This window comes from Lissotriton vulgaris, chromosome 5, assembly GCF_964263255.1.
Source record: "Lissotriton vulgaris chromosome 5, aLisVul1.2, whole genome shotgun sequence".
Taxonomy (NCBI): Eukaryota; Metazoa; Chordata; class Amphibia; order Caudata; family Salamandridae; genus Lissotriton; species Lissotriton vulgaris.
Window position 1 is genome coordinate 1,176,963,179 of NC_141693.1, and position 19,808 is coordinate 1,176,982,986.

Below are 19,808 nucleotides of genomic sequence, written 5' to 3' on the forward strand. Positions count from 1 at the left end.
TCCTTTGTATCGTTATCACATTATTTAAAATCATTATTCAAGAATTTCAAAGAACAGTATTCAAACCTTCATAACAAAAGGATTTTAAGAAACTCCCTATCAAGGCACATGACTTACATAAAATGCTTTTACGGAAAGGGTACAGTGCTGTATTCTGGTACAACAAAATGAGAACGGTTTGAAGCACTGCTGCATTCATTCATTGTTAGTCCCTGAACCATAAGCTAGGTTTGATATATGGAATCTACATTGACTGCACTTACAATGTGACTGCTTAATCATTTGTAACAAAGATATGAGTTTTGAATTTGAGATAATCACCCGCAAGCAGGGCCAATAGAATTATGCCATTGTGTGGCCACATCGATTTTCACATAATTATAGCTTTGCCACATAACCCATCAACTGCCACATAATTCTACAGATTTTAACAATAGCATATTTATTTCTAGCTCAAATGGTTCAAAAGTTACTAAAAATGCGATGACGTGTTGCAGCGCAGGGGAAGGCCCTTTTACCATACTGGACGGTACACCTTTCTGTTGCTTATTGCTATATTTGAATGTTAAATTGGTACTAATGAGGGGCAACCAATGCCCAGAGAGTGTTAACAAGTTGAAAGAAGAAATGCTATTACAAAATGTGCTGCATTATTACGCATAATTTTCCTTTTCTTGCCACATAATTTGCTCAACCCAGCTTTATAATTTGGACACGTCACACAAAAGGAAGTCTCCTATCCCAGAATGCTCGACACCCACAAAACAGGAACTCAGAATCGTATTTGTACAAAATGTGTTAGAAACCACATTCAGGGCCTTATTTAGGCAGTATGTGCATCGTTCCAACAGGGCAGCAGAGGGTTGTGCTATCCTGCCCTTCCAAAAATATGTGGCTGCCTAGCAAAGGTCACTGAGGCTTTTCAGGAGTCATCTTGCAGCGCATCCTCTAAGATACTGAAGCTTTCCTGTGGTGGTTCCATGTTCAGTGCACCTAAACAGCAAAGTACATGAAGGCCCCTGACATACTGTGGTTTATCTCTGAGCATGTGGGGACTGTTTTTGTGTTTGTCTGTTTGGGGACCACCAGACTTTTCCTGGTGGTCTTGAACAAAACAAAGAAAGCCACAATGTCTGCCCTGAATAGGGTCTGAATTTTTAGGCTTATGGCCTAACCTCCGTGGAGACGTGTGTCTGAGGTTTCTGCCGGAGGAACTAACACAGCCTCTGCCGGCAGAAACTCCGTGAATCCGCCGACATTCTCCCCTAAATCCGGCCGCTTCTGGCAGACAGGGTAATCTGTGGTGCGGTGCCAGGTTCGCCAAACACGAAATAAGGCCCTTCATCTCGTCTGAAGTGCTTTAGAGAAGGGAACTGCTGTATTCATTGCCCTGCTTAGTGTGAGTCTTTTAAAAGTTATTGTCTTTCTGTTGAGGGAGTCCTTCAATGTCCCTTGTCTAATGGCACGTTCTGCCCCATCGTTGGCGGGAGTAGGGCTGCTCTGGTGCTCAGTGAAGAGGCTGCCTTGATATGGATTGCGGCGCATCATCCTTAGCTAGTAGGACATGCTTGCGAGTTTAGTGGGATTATAAACACTTTTAAAAAGAATAATGATAATTAAAAAATCAAAAAAATATACAGGAAATGTTATATGTTTCACAAGGCACTGTCTTTCCGTGGTACTGTGCGGGGTAACTTATCAGGTCACCAGCCATGCAGCTCTCACGATGCCCCTAACCAGCCGACCCCCGCAGTTCAATGTTCCTCCTCATCAGTGAACACAAAGGCCTTACTTTCCAAACGTGATCACTGTTTGTATTTTTTTTTACCAGGTATTGTTTTCTGTAGTTTGTTTAGATGTTAGACATGTTTACCCAATTGCCTCCTATTCTCAGAGGAATGTCTTATTTTTTCCACTGCTACTGACTTTTCTTTGTTAACTGTCTGTAAGCCTTGGATAAAGAGCAGTGTGACAGTTGTTAAGGATGATACACTCTTAAATGTCGTTTTGGCCTCTGTGACTTCTATGATTCGAACAAATGAAACCTTTATAGTTAGATGCCTTATGAGACACTGGTGAAGAGAGAGGATTGGCTTCTTCCGCACCTCTGTTGCGCTCATTTTGGACATTAGTCGAGAGAAAACGCAGGCTTCTGTGGAGAGACTGAAGCATGCCTCAAACTTGTCCCCAGTTCTTTTCAATTCTTTCTCAAATACCCTGTAGTTTCACTGAAATGGCATCTGTTTATCCTCTTTTTACTTCTAGATTATGGCTGCATTCCTTATCGATGTCTCCTTCCCTGAAGAGGCTTGCATCGAAGGAACACTTGACTCTGATGAAGTGTTTGTGATTCTTATTGACAGTTTGTATTGCGAGATGGTGGATATTGGAACATCTCGTGTTATAAAACTATTTGCTACTGAAAACTATTTTTGGGAAACTGTGGACGGCCCTTCCTGTGCCTAGCCTCCTCTTACCTGTTTGAGAATCCAAGATAAATGTATTAATTATGGGCTCACAAAAAATCTGTGAGGCTCAGGGGCGCTACATCCTCTGTGATGGAACAAGGTCTTTATGGCTAGGATTACATCTTCTCCGGAGTTCCTTTTCAGAATCGTGGCTACAGTTGAGCAGAGCTTTGCTTTCACCAGTTCTCAGTGTAATTAAGTGACAGTTTGTAAAGAGGTCTTCCCCTTCTTTCCAGAAATAAGTAGATTACATTCCGCTGAATTGCTTGTCTATGAATTTGTAGAGTTGACATAGCTGAACTAGGCTTATAACTCTGTGACTAACTGTAGGTACTTTCGTACTGTGTGCACAGCTGAGTTCTAGATCTAATTTTTGGGGTTAATTGTCCTCTTTTGTTTTATCAAGGTTGGTTATACATTGGGGTAAATATTATGCGCCTTTGTGTAAGAAAATACAGATTTTCAGTCATACCTAGCTGGTAAAAATTGTGACTATTTTGCCGTGCCCAGCAATAGGGTGACATTTTGCATGCAGTGTAGTGTATTTAATATTACAGAAACACTTTCTCAGTTGCTTATGTTATATTATGTCAGTAGAATTTATAAGAGAACTCGAATGCCCATAGGTTTTCTTGGCGCTTGGTTTGCCACTGTCAAGAAGAACCAAGAGGGCGAAAGAAGCTATTCTGCATAGAACAACCTGGTTAATGGAGGGGCATCAGAATTTAAAGTCCATTTCGACTACATCATTTTCCAAGCAGGATATTTAGTCTGATGAAGTCTGTTGCACACCGAACAGGGGTTCACATACATTGCTATGCTGAGATGTGCTTACAGATATCAACATGAACCAGTTGTTTCTGAACTGGACTAGAATATATTTGCAAGAATCATATTCCTTATCCAAAACTGTAGCTGGCCTCCCAGATTCACTACCATTTTCACACTGGGATGCCTCTGAATCACCCCTTTGTATTAGATCACTTCTGCTTGAGCACTTTCTAGACTGAGATGATGCACCTTATGCGCTTGAATCCTGGGTCATCACTATTCACTAGGCTGTCTTGCATTGGTTTTTGCTAATTTCATAAGCCTTTATTTATTGATGCAGACTAGCTACTGATGTGTTAATTGAGTCCTTACGAGTGGCCCATTAATTCCAAAGGACAAATAACACCTTTTCCAGTAGATACTTATACCTCCAGATTCCTCATCTTAAGAACTTTCCAGACTGCATCTTGAAGCTTTTCCACAGCACTGCCACTCTAATGTGTATCCAGACCAACGTAATGTAATGTAATGTAATGTAATGTAAAAAGGATTTATAGAGCGCAACATACACCGGACGGTTTCTTGGCGCTGTTCACTAAATCAGGAAGAGACAGAGAAGGGAGGGCAAGGGAGCTTATGTGTAAGCACAGCGGAAGAGGTGAGTTTTTAGGAGAGACCTGAAGTGAAGGTAGGAGGAGGAAAGTCTAAGTTCAGGAGGGAGAGAGTTCCAGAGTGAGGGGGCCAGAAAAGAGAATCTGAGGCCTCCGTGCTTTTTGCGCCTAAACCTGGGCGTCTGAAGGAGAGCGTGGTGAGAAGATCGGATGGGTCTGGAAGGGACATACGGGTGCAGAAGCGACGAGATGAAGGAGGGGCCGATGCCGGCCAGGGATTTGTGGATCAAGCAGCCTAGTGTGAATTGACAACGCTCTGATACCGGAAGCCAGTGAAGGGCTTTAAGGAGAGGACGGACGTGGTGATGTTTAGGTTGGTGGTAGATGAGGCGTGCTGCCTGATTCTGTATGAGCTGAAGTCTTTTGATTTGGTATTGCGGGATACCTGCGTATAGGGCATTGGCATAGTCAACCCGAGAGATGACTAATGCCAGCAACGTCAGGGTGAGGACTTCGGTGGTCAGAAAATGGGCGATTTTACGAATTTTTCTGAGCTGGTGGAAGCAGGAAGACACTGTAGCACTGACCTGATGTTGCATGGAAAGATAATGAGAGATGTAGACCCCCAAGCTTTTTACCTTGTCAGCAGGGCAGGGGGAGGGGCCAAGAGCAGGGGGCCTGAAGGTGGAGTTCCAGGGGTTGGATGGGCCTCTGACAAGAACAAGCTCCGTCTTGTCGGGATTGAGTTTGAGATGGTGAGTGCCCATCCAATTGCTGATGTGACAGAGGGTAGACTGGAAATCCTGAGCCGCATCCTGCGAGGAGTCAAGATTGAAGATGAGCTGAATGTCATCTGCATAGTTAAATGCAGTGACATTCCTTCCCCGGAGGGAGCAGATCAGGGGGGTAAGGTACAAATTAAAAAGAAGAGGGGACAAAGACGAACCCTGTGGCACACCGCAGGTGAGTTTCATCCTGTCAGCTGAAAAATGGGAGAGTCGGACAGATTGGTGGCGGTTCGTCAGGAATGAACGGACCCAATGAAGTGCCGTTCCTCCGATACCAGCCTCTTTGACATGGTCGACCAAGATGGTATGGTCGACCATGTCAAAGGCCGCCGACAGATCCAGAAGAATCAGGGCTTGGTGGGTGTTAGAATCGGCGCCTCTACGAAGTTCCTCCATTACAGAGAGGATGACCGCCTCTGTCGAATGGGCGGGTCTGAACCCGGCCTGCTGGGGGTCCAAGAAGTTGGAGTCCTCGATAAAAGAGCTGAGGATACTAGTTACATACGTCTTGAGTACTTTGCTTAGGTAGGGAAGAAGGGAGATGGGGCGGAAGTTGCCCATAACCGTAGGGTCGGCAGTGGGTATCTTTAGAATGGGAACTACCTTTGCGGTCTTAAACTGGCTGGGGACCTCACCGAGCAGAAGAGAACTGTTTAGGAGGGCCAGAGGAGGGGTGGGGCAGGCTGAGAAAGCAGCCCGGAGAATCGCGGGAGGGCAGCAATCTGTGGGGGAGCCAGAGGAAACTTTGTTAAGCAAGGCAATGAAAACGTCTTCTGATAGGGGAGGGAACTGACTCAGAGAGTGAGGGTTAGTGGAGGGAGCAGCCTCAGTGAGGGGTGTGGTCGGGGGTTTGGAGGAGATGCTGTTTTTGATTTTGCTAATTTTGTCTATGAAAAAGCAGTTGAGGGAATCGCAAAGTGCTTGAGATGGAAGGGGTTTGATGGTCACCCTATCCGGATGTGAGAGTTCTTCTACAATGGCGAAGATGTCTTTAGATTTTTGCGCAGAGTTGAGGATTTTGGTGGAAAAGTAGGTGGTTTTGGCGGCTGAGATTGCTCGTTTATATTCTCCCAGTAATTTTAGAAAAGGTGGTTTTTCTAAAGGATCATAACTTCTACGCCAGCGACGCTCGGCTTGGCGGAGGCCGAGTTTTAAAGATTTAAGGTTGTCAGAAAACCAGCGATGTGCGTCGTGAGGGCGCTTGGTTCTGATTAGCTTGAGGGGGGCGACCTTGTCACTGGCGGATTCTAGCCATTTAACGAGTGCAGCTGCTTGGGAGTCGATAGAACCAGAGCTCATCCTCATGACATCACCAGAGCTATAAAGCGCTCACCTCAGCGTACTGATGTCAGTTTCCCATCCAATTATTCTGCACATTTGAGGGTGTAGGATGAACTCAACACATGTAGGTTTAGTTTAGTGCAGGGTCACTATCTCTTTGGAACCTTACTAAAATGGCCTATGATAATCCTTCATGATAGGGAGGAAGAAGGGATCATGAGGAATTTGCATGTAGGTAGACTATCATCTGAAAAATCCCATACCTCGACGATTGACTGATAAAAAGCAGCAGCAAGCTACTGTGTCTAGCACACTCAAGCAAGAGTCACTTGCTCTAGGGCTTGGCTTCACTATAAGTTCAACCAAGCCACGTGTGCAGCTGCTTCAAATACACCTCTTGCAAGGGTCCATTTTAAATGTAACCCCAGGCAAAGCTTAGCCCAGAGAGCAAAAAGACTCAGCCTTTCAGCACTCTGTCTCTTCGTCAGCCCGATCATCCACTCACGTCTTTTGGGGATGATAGTCTCCTACATCACCATTGTTCCTCAGGCATGGTTGCACATGCACCCCTTTCAAGAGTGGCTGGCAGCTGAGTGTTCTCAAGTGGATTGTCCACAGGAAGATTTAGTGTTGGTACAGGCCAAAGCAGATTGCTCTCTGCAGTAATGCCAACCTAGTGGAAGGCAGGCCTTCTGCACACCAAGTCCTGCAGATGATCATTCCCACAGACTCCTTTGTCATGGAGTGGGGTGTGCATATCAACCACTACATAGTTCAAGGAATGTGGCTCTCTCAGCACCAAGATCACTACATCGATTACTAGGAACGGATTGTAATTCATCTAGCCCTATAAGCATTCCTACAGGTCATTTGGGGTAAGGTAGCCCTGATCAGGAAAGATATGAATGACATGCTTCACAACCAAATGCAGGGCAGCACATACTCCCCTCAGCTGTCCGACCTAATGCCGATTATCTGGCACTGGGCAGTCCGATACAACAATCACCTCATGGTGGAGCATCTCCTGTGGGTGGACAATGACTTTGTGGAACTGCTTAGCAGGATGCTTGTAACCGGGAACCTAGTGCCACAGTACCCAAGACCCCCTCAATTGACTGGTGGATAGCTGACCCCTCGACTTTACCCTCTCTCCGCCTGGGAGTACGAACGAGATCATCTCTGGGGCCCACAAGACGAGGCAGAAGACGTGTTCCACTTTAAGGGGGCGTATCCTGTGTGGCAAGAACCGCCCGGGAGTGGCGTAGCAGGCAGCTCACTTCAGAAAAGCGAGGAAGACCTACAGTCGGCGTGTGACGTCATCGACAAGGAAGAACGAGCGGAGGTTGCTTCCCGAGACCGGAGATCGCAGGACAGAGAAGACAAGAGCGGAAAAGACGACTTCAGAGAAGAAGACGAGAAGCCTGGAGGCCAACGTTACGATGCATCGCCCAGCCACACTCACGGAGGAGTGTGGCTATCCCAGGTACGACAACGAGTGTGGAGCTGGGTAGGGAGGCGGGCAAAGTCTGAAAAGAAGTAGTGGAAGCTTGCGATATCTGCACACTGATCCTGTGTTTTCACGTTCCTCTGCCCCTTTCCATTCTTCCCCCCCCTGTTGCACCCTATTTCACCTTTGCACTGAAGGCCATAGCGACACCCGTATTTGAGCACCAGTGACTTCCCTCACACCCTGGTCCCTTTAACCGATATATACCTCCGACGGAGGTTTGAATATTTCCTTTTGTTTCCCCTGTGTTTTATGTGAATGCCACACCATGGAAGAAGAGCCTACAACCCCTGAAATTCGACCCTGAGGGAGGTTCGTTCACGGAGAACCATCACCCTGTCCAGAGTAACCACGGACCCAGCTGTACCTTCCCGGGAAAGACAATTAAAGAAAAAGAAGAAATCTTTTGTTAAAATAAAACCTTATCTACCCAGAACTACCGGTTTCCGACCTATTTCTCCCACTCGGTTACAATGCGCCAACAAGCCCACAACTGGAAAACGCACGATGCTCAAAGTTCACCACCTGATATCTGCAGTCCATGTGCAATGCACTATGGAGTAATGGCTCAACGATATTTGCCTAAATTTTTCTGCCTCTTCTAGGGATTCCCTTCAGGATGAGGAAGCTCAGGCAAACATCATAACCCTAAGCCTAGTGCCTCCAACCTGGGCCAGACAGCCTTGGTACTCCACTGCCCTAAAGTTTTCATTTAGCCCCCACAAGAGGCTTCCCCTCAGGCTGGACCTTCTCACACAGAGTTAGGTCAGGTCAGTCCCCTGCATCCTGGACACTTCAATCTTATGATTCCACACATACTCTCACCTGCTGTGCGAAAAACAGTCTAAGATGGAGTCGGTGCCCATGCGCAATATACCCTGAAAGGGGGAGGCACGCCATATCAGCTTAACTTGAGAGACTGTTTTTGAAGAAAAACAGACACAAGCAAACGTTCAAGATCAATTCTAGATAGCAGAAGTATGCTAAGCATGTGATTCGACAGTACAGAAGCTTTCAAGGTAACAGGCATTTCCCTTTCTTCTGAAGAATACTTTTAGGTGCAGATTGCTCACCATTTGAACAGATTGGCAAGCAGAGGCAAGAGGAGTGTTTTGAAGGAAAGTCCTGACAAGGAAATCCTGAAGGGCACAATGGGCAAAATGGCTATATCATTACCTGGGAGGTTAAAAGGGGAGGAATTTGCAGGTACATTAGGTAAATAACGTTCTTTTTATCAGGCCCATCAGAAATATGATTTTAGTGAGAACACCCATTTTAAGTGCTTTTCCACCCAGGGATTGCACCTTCTCCGAGCAGTATTCCACCTGAGGTCTATTGTTGGAAAACTGCGGCATAGTATACAGAAATCGGTAAGGTAAGTCTGAATTTCACATATTATTTTCCAAAAATTCATAAATGCCACAATTTCTTAGCTGATTTATCTGGCCCCCCTTTAACAATAATTCAGTGTGAAGAAATTATGAATCGGATTGCTTGCCACTCATAGCGAAGCCCAAGTCTGTACTTAACAACCTAATGTTCCTGCGGGGATCCACCTCTTTCGGTGCTCCCTAAAGCACCGTGTTGGTACTTGCAGGCATCTAGGATTCACTATTGCAATGGTAAAACTGATGTGCTCTCTGCTAAAATGTAGAATACACTGTGGCAGTCTCAGAAGTACACTACATGCCTCACTATTGGCCTAAAATAGCTGACCATTTTTTCCAGGCCAATAAACTACTCTGGCTCCTTACCAACAACCATACTGATTGTAGGATCCTCTGTCACCCTCTAAGTTTTCCATGGCGTGATACCATCCTACCTCATCAGAACACCACTCTAACAGCCAAATAGACTCCCAAGGGCAGCTTCCCAGACCCAGATGGTATTCTGCTGGCCGAAGGACAGCTGTTTTCTGCGTGGATCCTTGCTCTACCAAGGCTAGTCCTGTAGGCACTTCAGCAGTATCACCTGCCTTGAACCTGACTGCATGACGTTTAGAAAAATGGCAAATACCTTTATCTGCCACTCAGTATATACACCCTAGCGTCTGAAACTTGCTTGACCTTTCTCTGCACCTCTGTGACGAGCAGAACTCTGGAGCAGCCCCTGCTGAATTAGCGCTAGCTAAAAGAACTCGGAAAAACTAGATTTACCCGTCAACTGGCTGTTCCACAAATGTACCTTCCTTCATCCTTTTGAATGGTTTTTCACTCTTGAACGATTCATTCATGAGGCTTTTTATCAGTATTCAGCTGCTCATTGCTGCCCCTTTCAGGGTAGTTAGGTGTTCTCCTACTACAGTCCTTCGTCATAGTCTGTTATGCTTAGGGACACTTCTGAATATCAGCTGTCAGGTCCAGTATTGCATCTGACCTCGGAGTAGGTTCTGTTCCTATTTTCTTGTAATTGTAATTTTAATTTAAATTTGCAACGCGCATTATCACACAGAGGTCTCTAAGCGCTGTCAGAGGGCACACCTGGACTAGGTCTAGAGAGGGGAAGGAAGGCTGCTAAGTTGTACCCCATGCTTCCAGGAAGAGCACGGTTTTGAGCTTCTTCCTGAAGGGAAGGAGATTCACTTCCTTGCGTAGGCTCACTGGAAGGCTATTCCAGGCCAGGGGGATCGCGGTTGAGAACGCTCACCCTCCCACGGAGGACAGTTTGAAGCGGGCAGACCAAAAGGGTGGCCTCTGCTGACCGCAGTTTCCTACTAGGGACATAGGGGACAATGCGGTCCTTGATATAACTTGGGGCTCGGCCGTACAGGGTTTTGTGTGTAATGCAGAGCCCCTTAAATGTAATTCTCTGCCTGATTGGGAGCCAATGGAGATCGCGTAGCAGGGGGGTGGCGAGCGTTCATCTTGGTTTTTTAAAAATTAGTCTTGCTGCGTCATTCATGACGATTTGTAGTCTGGCCAACAGTTGTTGAGGGAGGCCGGCGTACAGAGAGTTGCCATAGTCCAGACGCGACAGGATCATTGCTGAGACCGCCTGTCTGAGCGTAGCCAAGGTGAGGAGTGGAGACAGTTTTCGCAGTTGTCTCAGGAGGCTAACACAAGTACCCACGACTGCCGAGACTTGTTGTGTCATAGAAAGTTTGTCATCCATTTTGATTCCCAGGCTTTTCACGCCACTGCCGGTTCAGGAAAAGCCCAAGTTCTTTTGGCCAGAAGAGGTCATTTCATGGACTGGAAGTTGAGGTAACCGCCAGTACCTCTGTTTTATCGGGGTTTATTTTTAATGAGTTGGCTGACATCCAAATAACCGTGAATTTTAATATGTTTTGCATTCTTACATATGCTGTTGGAGAGCTGTCGATTTGGATAATGATTTGAGTGTTGTCGGCATAGTTGTGGATCCGCGACTCCATCTGGTTTAGTGCAGAGATCAAGGGCTTTAGATAGGTATTAAAGAGGAGCGGTGAAAGTGCTGAGCCTTTGGGAACTCCTCATGAGAGAGCTGCTGGGTTGGATACCAGATTTGCCAGTTGAACTCGCTGAGAGCAGTTTTTTTAGAAATGAAGTGAGCCAGGCATGGGCTGTGCCCTGAATGCCAAGATCCCCCAACCGTGCTGACCATTTCAAATGCCGCGGAGAGGTCTAACAGCACCAGGGAGCAAGGCATTTTTTGTCTGCCCTGAGTCTCAGTCCATCCAGCACAGAAAGCATGACCAATTCCGTGCTGTGATGGGCCCTGAAACCAGCCTGATTAGGTTCTAGGAGATGATTCTCTTCAAGATGACGGGAGAGAAAAGGGAGAACATGCTTTTCAATTACTTTGGCAAGGGAAGGCAACTGCGATATTGGTCATAATTTTTTTAGAATCTTAGTGTCATCGCCTGGTTTCTTTATGAGCGGGATAACACGAGCCTCCTTAAAATTGGCAGGGACAAGTCTTGTTTCCAGGGAGCGATTAAGGAGGGAGAGCACATAGTCATCGATTCCTGGAAGGGCCATCTTGAAAATCTTGGATGGGCAGGGATCCGCTGGTGACCCTAATTTCACCCGCCCGGTCAGGACAGCAAGGGACTCCTTAGTGAGTAGTGGCAAGGTGGTCAAAGGATAGGCGATGCTAGGGGGTGTGGGGATGGGGCTTGTGGGACAGGGGAAGCTCGGGGTGCGATGAACTTTCGTCAGGAGATCCTTTATTTTCTTAATAAAAAAGGACTGAAATTTGTGGCAGTCTTCCTGGGTAAAGGAGGGTTTTTGCCCCTTATTTTTCCTTAACTCATGCAGGACCTTAAAGGTTTCTTTCTGGGATTGCTGGCAGCAGCAATTCTGTCCTCATAGAATTCTGCCTTCAGTGATGTGATGGCCTGTTTATAGGCTGTGAATGCTGTTGCGTAGGCAATCCAGGTGCTAGGTTCATAATCTTTACGCCAGGCTCTCTCGCGCTGGCGGAGAGATTGTTTCAGTAACCTAAGAGCATCATTGAACCAAGGGGCACATTTGCCCTTGTCCAAGATTCTCACCCTACGTGCAGATGCTATTACATTTATAGCGTTCTTGAGCCTTAGCGATAAGGTGGCACTATCGGCCTCTAAGTCGCCCTTGGATTGCCTTAATGGGTCAGGGTGTTTCAGGGTGGCTATCAGTTCGTCTGCTCTGATCTTGTTCCAGCTTCTTAGAACTTTCCACTCTGATGGTGGTTTTACCGATTGCCCTGGAAATGAGTCGGCCCTGCATTAAATGATAATCTGACCAGGGACAGGGGGAGATAATGATCGTGTACATCATATGAAAGGAGGTCCAGATCAAGTCCGGTGTGTGACACTTCTCATGTGTAGACCCAACCACCCTTTGGCAGAGTTCTAACGGTGTCAGGGCCTCTTCTAACTGTTTTTCCTGACTGTCCTTTGGGATTTTCTCCCAATGGAGATTGAAGTCCCCCATTATCACCATTCCTTGATAACGAGACCGAAGGTCGTGGACCAATTCCAGGAAATGTACAGCAAATCCGGTTGATGTGCGTGGAGGGCGGTAGACTAGAAGTATTACCAAACAGTTAGTGGGGGAGCAGAACTTAACGCCTAGTACATCAGCACCCTCAATGCTTTCTGAGCAGAGAGGTTCTGTTTTAAAGGAACGGTTATAGAGAAAGGCAACCCCCCCCCCCCCTTCATGCTACCTTCTCTGTTGTGATGGATGGCCGTAAAGTTTGGTGGCAGAGATGCAACCAGATCTGGGGTAGAGGACTCTTCCAGCCACGTTTCAGTGACCCCTAGAATGTCGAGGTGATCTTCCTGAAGTAGCGAGAAGCCCTTGAGATTGTGCTTCTGTAGCGAGCGTGTATTGAGCAGCGCAAAGCTGCATCCTTGCGGGATTGCAGCCTTTATGGGGGGTGTTGTGTCTTTCCGTTTTTTTGAGCTAGGTTGTGACTTTAGCAGCCCTTCTTGCCAGAGCCTGGCAGTTAGTGCGTGATGTGGCTGCGGTGCTCCGTGATTTAATGATAGGAGTTCTTGCATAGAATACAGGAGGCGGGGGCCAGAGGTCTTGGTCCCTGGCCCTGGCTGGGCGCAGACGGGCACAGACGGGCTTGCCTTCGGCGCGCTTGTTCCAGCCTTGCTTTTAATGCTCGTGACTCCTCCCACCCACCACTCAGCCCGGCTGTGCAGCGGCTGCCAAATTCCACACACTAGATCGAGATTTGCCTTGAAGTGCCGAGGCGGAATTGAGGGGGGAGAGATGCGGGGAAAAATCAATTGCAGGATGCAGTAACTCAGGTAAAATTTTAAGACAGTTTAAAAAAAATCAGCGATTCAGCTTTGTAAATAGCAGCGTTTTTTAGCAGTGTTTCCAAGTTCAAGCAGCGGTGCTACCAAGCATCCCACCACGAGTCCAGTGAGGCCCTCTATCCAGGAAACAAGGTAACAAGTTCCAGGTAAGCTTTCGGTTTAAGTATTGTTCTAGCACACAGGTACTCATAGTACGGCACGCGGGCCGGCAGCGGCCCGGCAAGCCTTCCTTGGCGGCCCGCGGACCTTGCAGACATCATACCTGTGTTTCAATGTGCTAGAATCTAGCACATCGAAAAATGTATACGTTCTTGTTTCTCATGGATAACCAATTAATTTTTCTTCTTGATGGACCTTGAGGCTTCTTACCTAGATCATGTCTTTACTGTAAATGCTTTCCAATACCCTGCCCCTTTGTGATCTTTCCAAGACCCTGTTCACGTACATTCTGCCTTCCACAATGTAGCTCCTGAGGGGCAATTCGTCCTTGATCTTCACAGGGGTGGTTGTGACAACAGGCTAGCAGAAAACCACACCAGTGCCGTGAAATCACTCCTTAACAATAGTCAGAAAAGCGACCTGCTTTGAGAGTATTGTCTTCTTATATCTTTGGTTCATATGCAGCCGGTCCCTCACCCTATAAATCGCCTCCCTACCCTGAGCCATGAGATGGTGGCATGCTCCACCCTTTGAGGAGAGCCTCCCTGGTTAAAACCACAGTGACCTGCCTCCACTACTCGCAAGACCCCCGAGTGAAGCTTTTTGAAGTGGGCAGCAGCATAAGCATTGTAGTAAAATAGCAAATTAAAAATTTAAATTAACCCTATGATGTACATGTACCATTTTCCTTAACGCAGTATTACATAAACTGATCCGGGCAGTCTATGCCGATTACGCCAGGACGCTGAAAGCACTCAACTTCCGGCAAGGAGTCCTGCGGTTTGCCTCCAAAGCCGGTCCTTCCGGGAAGGATTTGCTGGATGAGCTTCAGGATGGAGAGAAGGCTGAAGAGTGACGCCATCTCCCTGCCCAGTACTGAGGTCGGACAGAAGTGTCGGTGGTTGGTTGTTCCTTGACGCAGCGGACTGAGTCTACATACTAGATTGGACTGTACCCGAGGCCACATCTGTGCAAGAGCTACATGTGCACACAGTATGGATGTGTGTGGGAGTATCTCCGCACTGCTGTCCTCACATGCAAGGAAGAGAAACAAACATGCCATTGCTCACTTTCATTTCAAGCACATGGCAACCATTGGTGGTAGCATTAAAGCACAATGCCGTGATTTCCTGCCTCCTTCACTAGCTCCAAACACAGCCACCATCCTCTGGGTCCAAGCCTTCGCCCCTCCCCACCCCCAGGAGTGATTTCCTTCCTGCTGGGAGTGGCTCACTTTCCACTGTGGGTGGGGGTAGTGAGTGTGGTGGAGAGCACTCTTTGTTCTTTACTTGTTTACTTCTCAATGTCATGGTTGTTTGACTTCAATGTTCAGGATGTCAGTTGTCTCATATTTTTAGAAATGTAAAAAACAACAAACTGATGGGTATCGCGCTCTTGAACGCTGTGCTGTGCTTGATTGGAAGCATCTGGTGTACCCGCGGCATCGGTGGAGGCCCTCAGAACGCTTGACAAGAAATCGCAGTGCTAGGAGGTACTGTTCTGCATCTGCGGTTCTCCACAAACGTATGACCAAATCCAGGGGAACAAACAAGTCCAGGACAAAATAACAAAGCTGCATTTTCCAGTGTTTACGTTCGTTTGTTGGTTTCATCTTTAGGCTGTGTTAGTGTGGAATTGTCAATGACTGCAGAGTTATGTTTGTTTTAATTAAATGTTTTAAGGTTGATTCGTCCTACAAGACTTTACTGCTCTTAGATTTGTCTTTGGGATTTCAACATTTCATCTTTGTGTTGCTGCATCTCTTAAAATGAGAAGGGGGAGGTCACGCATGAGGTATTGCCACTTTAAGACTTGCATAGTCGACTGAGAATGATGATCGAGGCGTGGCAATTATCAGACTTTTATAGCACTTCGTGTCCTCTTTCATTTACACATGCATTGATTTGTCCTGGGACAGGCAACAAGTTCTAGTTTCATTTTGGGGCTCATCACCTGTAAGTGGGGGTAATGGGTCTTTAGTATGTTCTGAGTGCTAAATGATGTTCCTACCACTACATTAGCTCTTGAGCCAATTTACTTTTAAAGTCAAAGGTTTTGAGAGCTCCACTGACAAATAGACCTGTTGCTAACCTACAAAGAGTGTGTGCTTAGGGCCACCCCTTTCAATCATTGGCTTCTTCAACTAGCCTCTTCACGCCACTGACTTGGCACTTTGTCTATCATGTCGTGGCTCAGTTTAGTGGAGTATTCATCTCTCACCTAATAATACTGACTTTTGGTGTATCCTTACGCCTCCATTCCAGTGCTTGAATTGTACTGTATAAGGCACCACTTTACTACTCTCTGTCCTCTTGCTGCCTACCCCTCGAGTGTCTCGCTCTAATGTGTTCACTCTGCATGTGTTTGCACATTAAACCTATATGTATTGGCTTAGCCCCTGCTTGTTTAATACAGTTATGCAAATCTTATTTATAACGAAATTAATCTGTAATCATCATTATAAATGCATCAAAAAACTCTTTACTTAAGGTGTTAAAAAGGTGCACATTATGCTTACTTACAATTCGTTCAAATTGCCCAACTTTCATTAAGAAAAGTCACAAGATACATTGTCTGTTTATGTATAGCGGAACGTTTCTCTCTCTTTCAGATAGCAGCAAAATTATTCTGCCACCTCTTCATTCATTCATTCCCACATTCGGTGTAATTTGGAAATGAAGATTTTACAAATGAGCCCTAGCAGATGCTTGGTTCTTAATTTTGCATCATCAACCATTAGATATGTTCGAGAGCATGTGTGTATGTTTGTTTAGGTTTCTATGAAGGTTATGGGAGAAGGGGTAAAAACAAACAGTGCAGTCCACTGGAGTGCAAGGGAAAGGTAACTACTACCTTTTGTACAATTTGCTCCACTTAACAAAGTTGCACCACTTAAAGAACTAGAGTGGTTTATTACTTTCATTGGGCCATGTAGAAATGATCAACTCGCACGCTATTTTAAATATTACGCATCTAAAAAGATAAAATAAATGATACTTTAAATGCGCCAGGAAACACCAGAAACCCCGTCAATCAAGTGTTTGCATTTTAATGTGCAAACACCCCAAATAAAAAGCACTACTTTTAAGAATTGAAGCTCCAGTTTAAATTATAATTACAATAAAAATTAATGGCAACAGCAAAGCAAAGGAAACATTTAAATCCCCATCAAAAATTCAGAGATGTTGCATTATTCACTTATTTCATACAAAGAGAAAGAGCAACAGACCCATAAACAAGCTCAGGCTCCCTGTTTATTGTTAGGGTGTCGACTTTCAAGAATATAAGTCTTACATTAATTCCTTTATATATGTATGCACCTTTTTTATTTAATATAAACCTAGGTGGAAAGCAAGTGAGTGCTAAATAAAGGGAGTGAGCCCAAAGCTACAATTCAGCATAGTTTACATTGAGGTCATGCAATAGTAGACTCGTATTGAATAGAGTGAGAATTCTCCTTCGAAAGATGTGCCTTCAGTTTCTACATTTTGTATGTGGTGCTCCTAAGGAGCACAACCATAAAAATAGTGCTGAATTCTGCTGATCACCTAAAATAATTCTGTGTAGCAGGATTAGTAATATTCTGTTAGGCTTATATTTTCCATGTGGCAGTAAAGTAGAATGGCTGTATAGGGTGTAACCCACTCACATAGCAGCATAGATAAATTAAGAGCTGAATGTCAGAGCCCTAGAAAACGCTTATTTCTGATAGAGAGTTCTAGCTGCAGTTGTCTTACCTTTTGAATATACCCCTGATGTCACACTGGATCCGGAAACTTTTCAGTAGTACCTCTGCGCACCGGAAGGTGCCACCTTGTGAGTCTGCACTGACGCAGTTAAGCTCTGAAAATGACTTGGGGGGCCTATATAGGTGCCACTCCGATGCACTGATATTAGTTCCTTTCTTTCAGTGCCTCTTGGTGCGAATCTGGAACTCTCTGTCATGTCTAAGAGACTTTAAAAACCTCCATTATCAAACTAAAATTCTACAGTGTGGAAGAGATGTCGCTCCAAAATAAAGAGGCTTTATGCCCTGTAGGAACTGTCACAAATGAATGTCTATGGCATCCCCATCAGGTGTGTCTGGTGTCGAGCCATGACTTCAAGGTCTGCACAGACTGCGCTTCAGTTAATCAGAAGGTAATCAGGGAACGCGAAGCGAAACTCTACATCACCAAGCATAAAACTCAGTGACGGAAACATTCCAAATTCCGCTTCGCCTCCACCCTTCTCGATCTCGCTGCCGAAGTTTTACAACTACAGAGCCCATTTCGCAGCTGGTACCAGCACAACACAAATATCCGGTGCCTTCAACCACACCACACAAGATTTAAAAAATCTGCGCAGCCATGCCCCAGCACTTTGGATATCTACTGACTTCCTCTGGTGCATGTTGGGGCCCCATTGATCTGAGAGACCTTCCACCTGGGCTACCACAGGTGCATTCACCCTCGGCACTAGCTGCAACCACCACACTTACCTTGCTTCCAGCTCTTGTTTCGACTCCACTGCTGGGGCCCCTACCCGCACTGGCTCCAGGCACATCACCACCACCTGAGGACACGACCCGACTGTCCTTTCTAACACTGACTCAACAACAATCGGACCCTGACCGATGTTGTGTCCGAATCCACTTGAGGCCGCTACCACCTTTGATTTACAGCAACCAAGACAACATTCTCTCCATTCCTTCTTTAGGACAGACTCTGATAATGATTATGTCCCGGATGATGAGTTTTGAGTTTGCTCAGCCCTCCCAAAGAAGGTACAAGTAGTTACAGGAGGTTTGTGACCTCGAAACCTCCCAAAGAAAGGTCCTCCCCCCCCACTTCAGCCACAATAGAATCTGCCTCCTTCACCATGCTGATGATTAATGTAGCGGAAGCTCTCGAGCTCCGGCTCCATACCTTGGAGATGAAAACTAATATCTGGATAGGATTCCTTCAACTGGGGCTAATGTCTTCCGAGCCCCTTTTTTCCTTTAACGAACCACTGATAGATATCTTCGTGAGGGCTTGAGTCAAACCTTGCTCTGACCACCCAGTCAATTTTCTGTGCGCAATCGCCCTTTCTCGGGTGACCTGGCTTTTCTTTCACAGCACCCCTCGCCTAGTGGTGCGAGCTTCCATCAGCTGCTCTAATCTCAGCTCATTTCCCTCCACTCTGCCAGACAGGGAATCTAAGCGAATGGAAACATTCAGCAAACATGTTTTGTTTTCTACCAACTTGGCTCTCTGATATATTAAAGCCAGCTGTTTGTTGGGATGCTATTTACACACCCTTTGGGATTCAGTGGCGCAAATCCTACCTGGTGTGTTCAAAGACCTTTGCCCTGTACTCTATCAGGCGACTCAAGATGGTCATTATGGCCAAGTTCATGATTCGTTGTGGGTAGGACATTAGCAATTTCTTTGGGTGGGAGCCATAGGCACTTGCATTGGCATTCGCTGCCATATGTGCCTGCGATCGACTAGGTTCTCGGGCACCTTCCAGTCCTACTTGATGCCCTTTGATGGAGCTTGGGAGAAAGCGGACTCCACTGTTGTACGTAAGGAGAGCAAGGTTGATGCTCGCTTTCCGAGTCTTTCCGCCTCACTTTACCAACTGCAACAGTTCCACCATTCCTTTTGTGGTTTTGGCTGAGTTGTCCCTTACAGTCAACTCCCCCCTCCCCTACCACAGGGAACCCCAGCAGTTTTGTATTACAGGCCATAGTGGCCAAGGTCAGTGTGACCCAGCCACCCAGTGGGAGGCAGAATACAATAATTCTTAAGAAGTTGGCTAGTGATCACATTGGACAGGTTGGGTCTACATATGGTTCGCAAGGGGTACACCTTATACATTCTTTGTTATCTGCCACACCTTCCACCTCCCCCACATCAACTGACGGAGGACCCTCTCTCCATTTTGCCACAGGAAGTGCAAGCCCTTTTGGCCAAAAGGGTGGTTGACAGGATGCCAGTGCCATAAGAAGGACGTGGTTGTTATACTTGCTACTTGCAGGTGCCCAAGAAGGACAATGGTCTTTGGCCTATTCTAGATTTGTGCACTCTCAATGCCTTCCTCCAGAAGAGAAGTGCAAAATGCTCACCCTGACTCTGGCCCAGGTTTTGTCTTCCCTCGACCCAGAAGACTAGATGTTAGCATTGGACCTTCAGGATGCCGATTTCCTGCTGGCCTACCAGCGTTACCTACGTTCATGGAGAGAGGAGGATTATCAATGTGCAGTGCTCCACTTTGGTCCTACCAGTGCCCCTTGGATATTCTTGAAAGTGATGGCAGTAGTGGCAGCACACCTTCTGAATTCACATGTGCTAGTCTTTCCCCACTTCGATGACTGGCTGTTGAAGGCGAGCTTGCCCAAGGCAGTCTCCAACCACATCCAGACTACAGCAGTTCACTATCAACCTGCAGAAGTCACACCGACACCTTGTCATATGCTCCCCTTGATAGGAGCCATTCTAGACACATTTTGGTTTCATGCCT

At 46.3% G+C, this 19,808-nt stretch overlaps 1 protein-coding gene across 1 annotated transcript in view; it reads left to right on the forward strand.

Annotated features, from left to right (window-relative positions):
• The window catches only part of WDR11 (WD repeat domain 11), a 635,868-nt gene extending 620,845 nt beyond the window's left edge, over positions 1-15,023 (forward strand). The window contains exon 29 of the mRNA XM_086922941.1: positions 14,027-15,023. Coding sequence (XP_086779067.1) covers positions 14,027-14,178 — 152 coding nt within the window. The 3' untranslated portion in view covers positions 14,179-15,023. The remainder of the gene's footprint in view (positions 1-14,026) is intronic.
• Positions 15,024-19,808: the final 4,785 nt, after the last annotated feature.